Source organism: Neodiprion fabricii, chromosome 1 (genome assembly GCF_021155785.1).
Source record: "Neodiprion fabricii isolate iyNeoFabr1 chromosome 1, iyNeoFabr1.1, whole genome shotgun sequence".
Lineage (NCBI taxonomy): Eukaryota > Metazoa > Arthropoda > Insecta > Hymenoptera > Diprionidae > Neodiprion > Neodiprion fabricii.
In genome coordinates, this window is record NC_060239.1 from 14,091,510 (window position 1) to 14,097,509 (window position 6,000).

The 6,000-nt window shown below is 36.0% G+C and overlaps 1 protein-coding gene and 1 long non-coding RNA gene across 6 annotated transcripts in view; one reads left to right on the forward strand and one right to left on the reverse strand.

The window, feature by feature from the left end:
• The window catches only part of LOC124175079 (MAGE-like protein 2), a 238,982-nt gene extending 235,204 nt beyond the window's left edge, over nucleotides 1-3,778 (reverse strand). The window contains exons 1-3 of one of the 5 annotated variants that reach the window (XM_046554954.1): nucleotides 3,197-3,778; nucleotides 2,570-2,681; nucleotides 1,993-2,122 (exon numbers count right to left, since the gene is read on the reverse strand). In XM_046554954.1, coding sequence (XP_046410910.1) covers nucleotides 1,993-2,122; nucleotides 2,570-2,656 — 217 coding nt within the window. In that variant the 5' untranslated portion in view covers nucleotides 2,657-2,681; nucleotides 3,197-3,778. The other 4 variants (XM_046554964.1, XM_046554980.1, XM_046554975.1 and 1 more) reach the window with 4 other exon arrangements.
• A 19-nt stretch (nucleotides 3,779-3,797) lies between these two features.
• LOC124175204 lies at nucleotides 3,798-4,090 on the forward strand. The gene is made up of 2 exons (XR_006869119.1): nucleotides 3,798-3,878; nucleotides 3,923-4,090. It is a non-coding gene; the product is annotated as an uncharacterized LOC124175204 (long non-coding RNA).
• Nucleotides 4,091-6,000: the final 1,910 nt, after the last annotated feature.

Here is a 6,000-nt window from a genome sequence, read left to right on the forward strand (position 1 = left end):
AAAAATCACTTGAGGAACTGTAATTAAAACTTTTTTCTCTGAGGGTGAAAGTTGTGACAATTCGGAGTCTTCGATTTTTCAAAATTTCTATTGGGATTCAGTCTACTTAGTCGTAAAGCTCATGAGTATTTTTTCGAATAGTTATTTTATGTTTATATTGCTATTGGCATGAAAACTACTTTCTCCCCAAAACGCTAGTACAGAAATCCATATCCGAATCCATATTCTTGACTTCTACTTTTAAATCCTGTTCATAGACTTCTCCATTTCAAATTTCGTTGCCAGGGTAAATTATAATTATTGCAATATAAGACTAGCAATCTATGGTTCTATGGCCCACTGTATAGTTGCATCGTGATCCTTTAATAGCTTCTCTTTCTTGGCCTCCTGCAACATCATAACAGATAAAATTCAGATCAGAACTTTGAAATACATCTTTCAGAAAAATCACTTCATCTTGTACTTTCACACTCTTTTATTGACGATATCATTCTGACAAAATGTACCAAAATTGTTTAATCGTTCCGTTCTGATTCTGCACATCAAGCGCACTCACATCTGGTATAATATCATGGACCAAAAAGCTGTTAAAAGATTGCGCTGCTATTTTTCAATGGACCATATAACAATAGCTAGCTGTTCTCATACTGTAGTAATTATATAAGCTATTAGACGTAAATACTCATGAGCCTTCCCTACCAGATTTAAAACCAGAGGAATTTGGAAAAATTCAAATTCGAAACTATCACCACTTTTAACCATGATGGAAAATAGGTTTGATCAGTTTCTTATTCAATTTTTCTATAGGATCGGAAAATAAAAAAATTGCCTTATTTTGTGAAGATTTGAACTTATGAATTATTAATTTTTGAGATGCATAATTTTTCTTCCTTTTTTTCCTGTATCACGCAACATAACATACTGTTAACTGATAACATCATTGCCTTTGTCATAAAGTGATTCTGGTGAAAATTATCGGTTACACATCATTGCAATATCTTAAAAATATCATTGTGAATCAATTGAAAATGTGCGAAAATCTCATCCGGATGGTATTTTGTATAAATGACCACATTGTCCGGATAAAGCAAGTATATGGGGCATTTCACAAAGAACCGACCAAGCCAAACTGATGGGGTCGGGAATTTAAGTAATATATTTTTTTTCTAAAAAGTCTTCAGTACGGAAATATACTCCTACAGGGATTTTTAAGTGCTGCCTTCGTTTGGACAGAATCACTCTCGGTCAATTTAAAAAGTTTCATATTCAAGGCTATTAAAAACTTAGCCTTGAATATTTTTTTTCTAAAAGGTCTTGAGTATGGAAATATACTCCTAAAGTGATTTTTTAATTGCTGCCTTTATTTGGACAGAATCACTCTCGGTCAATTTAAAAAGTTTCATATTCAAGGCTATTAGAAACTTAGCCTTGAATATGAAACTTTTCAAATTGACCAAGAGTGATTCTGTCCAAATAAAGGCAGCAATTAAAAAATCACTTTAGGAGTATATTTCCATACTCAAGACCTTTTAGAAAAAAAATATATTACTTAAATTCCCCACCCCATCGGTTTAGCTTGGTCGGTTCTTTGTGAAATGCTCCATATGTAGTGGTATAAGCGTGTACACAAGTAAAATTCATCAGAGAAGGCATAGTTGCCGAAACATTTCGATATATTGAAAGTTGGATATCATGTAAACTATTTCAGCCGGATAATGGCTATAAAAGCGCACAGTGCTATATTTTAAAATTTGTTCACAAAACTGTTCTTTAACGTGGGGGCCTTTGAAAAAACGGAAAAATTTTGATCCTACTATTATTCAATATCTATACTAACTTCAAGTATTGGTAAAGTTTACTCACAACTACAATATTACTATAGTTTATAGAGTTTAGCTGTAATAGTATTGAAAGAATTGCCCTCTTTCACTTAGCCCTTGTTCTATCCATGCCTTCAATAATGGCTTTTTAATGAAAATAGTTACTTCATACCAGAAAAGGAATTAATTTCTTCTTGAACATAGCCTTTTGTGAGTAGCGTTCGAGCACTTGGCGGAGCTTCGTTAATTTCAAACTCAGTTGTGTACATTTCCTGGCCCTTAAAACCACCATTTGCTGAAATCTGTATGGAAAAATGTTGTTTAAAACCGTCAAAATGAAGCCGAGCATCACCATTATAATATGATTCAACGATTATTACTTATTCTTATCTAATCTAAGTATAACTCAAAGTAAATAAAGATTAATCACATGATACAAATTATTAGAGTTAAGTTGGAACTCCGGTGAAATTTCCACAATATTGAGTTTTTAGTCGTTTCAAAAACGAAATACTCGACACTATGGAAATTTCACCAGATTCCCTTTGTAACATCACAATACACTGACAACAAAAATATTATTTTACAAATTAAGCATATTTTAGAAGCATACGAATACGCGATATATCAGTATGTTTTGCTTTATTATGATTTACTAAATGTGAAGCAGTCCTGAAGTTATGAAATTATGATTTTTCCAACAACAAGATTATTGTCACTCGGAAACTTGTTTCAGAACAATTTCTCACCTTGTTTGAAAAGTCAGAGCTACGAATCTTCTCTTTAGCCATTACCACTGAATCTACACCTGCAGTAGCATATGCAGCAGCTGTCATTTCAGGGAAACTATTTAGCCCACATCTAGGGTAAATAAATGAGAAACACAATCATTAGTATCAACACTCACTGAATACTTTCCTTAATCTAATAAAAGAATGATAATTTCTGAATGTCAAATTTATAGCTTCAATGTAGTAATGTGTATGAAATAAAATGAGCAAATGTAAGCATTTGAGAGTTCACGTAATAACCAAAAAGTGAGCATAAAATGTTATTAGATTGGTAATTTATTTATTATCAATTTGCGTTATCGCCCATACTTTCAATAGTTGAACTGCTGCATTACAGTCACGTATTTCAACTTCATCAGGCTATTCGAAATAAAGTGGCATTTCAAGAATGGTACCTTTCTTAATTAAATACTCAGTTCCTAAAACCGTATGGAAACGTCATTTGTCGAGAAAGAATAATTTTTTGTCAAAGCTTATGTGATTACTGCAAACATGTGTTAGTATCGAAAAACTTGTATTAGATGTTGCATAATAATAGTGCCAATGAATTTAAATATTTGTATACAATTACTGAATGTCACATGCCGTGTAAGATTCGAGGCAGCAACAGATGCCAAAACACCCGGGTTTATTTTGCCAGGGACAGTTGAATAGCGAAATCTTTTCCAAATAAATCTAAAAACCAAAACACTGTATCTTGCACGTTCTATTTATAACCTTACTTCAGTCTGGTATGGCAATTTAAATCTTGATGCATAAGAATTCAGAATGTTGTGAAGCAAAGACTTGACACTGTCACAAAACATGAGCTATGAGCAGTCTTACATACAAGTCTGGGAACTTATATGGTTGGGGTGACTCAAATAATGTGACAAAGCGTAGTACTCATTTCCGTCACGTGGAACAGTGCAGCCTTGGGGTACCCACTATAGGGATAAGCCAATCAAGATAGAATGGGAAGGGTTGATAGAGGTTTCTCCGTGGTTTTCTCTTTGCTTTGAACAGATATGCTATGATAGAACGTGAACAACATTTTTAATCAATCAAAAATAAGTGCAATGCTCATTGAAACCTAAAATTTCTCTTTACGAACGAAATACGCGATTATTTATCAAGAGTCGCGGTAGCGACTCGAGATAAGTACATTTTCTCGACAGCCCGCGACACTCTTACCAGAGATGAGTAGGGAAATCTCCAACGCTCGGCTTTTCGTGATACCAGCTAGATTGGAGCGTCGACGTGACACCTAGGCGGCCACGCACCGAAGGTGGCCCATTTCCGACCTGACACCTAGGCGGCCATGCACCGAAGGTGGCCCACAATCGTGTATATATAGATATACTCGGTCGCTCGAGCAAGTGGTTGCCAATCGCATCCTTGTCCCCGCTCGCACAGATGTTTCCTGGAATGCAAGAATTGGGATTTTTCTTGTTTCAATTATGAATGTCAGTGAATAAAAGTATCTCCAGATTTGATAAATTTTGGATTCAATTAGCGGACGCTGAACCAAAATAATTAACCATTCCCAGCCCGAATACTTATTTTTTTTTTTTAATAAATATTATTTTTTTATTGATATGAAAATATGTGACGCCTGGTGTTATCCAATATTTGTACACGCAGTCTATGTAAAACTGTACGAAGCCAGCTCGATAACATTTATGCAAAATGTGCAATGGGCAAGTGGTTGGGGGAAATTATTTTTTTCTCGAACTGAATCTTCCAAAGAATCATCAGCGAATTCCGAGCAAGCTCCGTAAACATATCAAGCAAACAGACGTACACGGAAGTAGCTGTAGCGCAGCTGAGTGGATACCACATGAGGGTGGGGTATTGCGGGACACGGGTTCGATGCTGGGTCGCTTTTTATTTTTTTATTTTTTTTTTTATTTACTTAATTTTTTCTTTTAGAAGAGAACAAATAATTGAAACAATAAAATACCGAGAGTGAATCGATTTGTTCCCCGTTTTTGGCGCGTCTTTTTTTTACTTAATCCCCGCCCCTTTTTCATTACGGGTAACTCAGAAGAGAGAAAATAAATGAAAGTGAGAGTGGACCGACTTTTTTTTTCCTTACATTTTTTTTTATTTCATATTCTTGCTTAATCCCGCTTTCTTTTTTGTGTTTTTGATAACCGAGAAGAGAAAAAAAGAATGAAAAAAAAACAATTCCGAGAGTGTGTAGATTTTTTTCCATTTTTTTTTCCGTTTCGTTATTTGGTAACCCGGATCAGAAAAAATCTGGATTTCACAGAACGTCAATAAGAAAGTGTTGAAAGAATTCTGTGAATCATACTTTTGTTGATTGTTTAGCCGAGTGCACTATAATTGGAATGAAATTAATAATATTCCAAACTATTCTTGAATCAGGATAATAAGCATGAACATTTAACTTGATATTCAGCAAGAAAAATTAATGCACTCGTTTTCGGGGGGCACCACGAGAAGGCAATCAACACCACCCCCCGTTCCCGTATTTAAATTTTTGGGTTAAATATAGAAACATTACGTATAGAGCCAGTGATTCGCCAGTTAAATTATTATAGCATGTAAACTAGCTAGCCATTAGGGCTATATGCCATTTTCCGATATTCAACCAAAAAATTTATATACGGGTTGAAGCGCAGCTCGCAGAGCCTCTGTTAATTGCCAGGTACGACTTCAAACCAAAAAAAAGGAAATACATGAAGCGCAGCTCATAGAGCCTCTGGCAATCGCCAGGTACGACTTCAAAAAAAGGAAATACATGAAGCGCAGCTCATAGAGCCTCTGGCAATCGCCAGGTACGACTTCAATAAGAGAATACTTAAGCGCAACTCACTGAGCCTCCCCGGGTACGTCTTCACAACAGAAAGTGTCATGAAGCGCAGCTATGGAGCCTCCGGTTGACGTCAGGGTACATCTTCGCATTAAGAGCTTTCGATTCAATTTAAATACCTTTAATTTTTTGTAACTTACTGTTCAGCGTGTGTATAGTACGAGATGATCCTACTGCCCGATTGTTGAATGTAGTCTGAGCGAAAACCTTCACTTTGACCATAAAGCGTAGAAGCTCTATGCGATGCTGAAGGCATTCATCACCTTCGTGAAACCAGTCAGGATACAATCTGGCAGTATCTGTAATAATATCATCTATAAGATTGATCAAAAGACCTTCGCAAGCCCAGTGCGTCTTCCACAATCGATAAAAAGCTTCGAGTTGCGATCTGACGATGCTTTCGAACTTGTCTGTGGGCCGGCTAAGATATGACACCGATGGCGCATCAGCGTCAGCATGTTCATATTCCCGAAGTTCAGTATACACCTCATTCGGCGATGACGCTTCCATCGGAGTTTTAAGGGTTTCAAAACGACATCGATCGCACGGAAATTTGCGCAGGTTGCGCTGA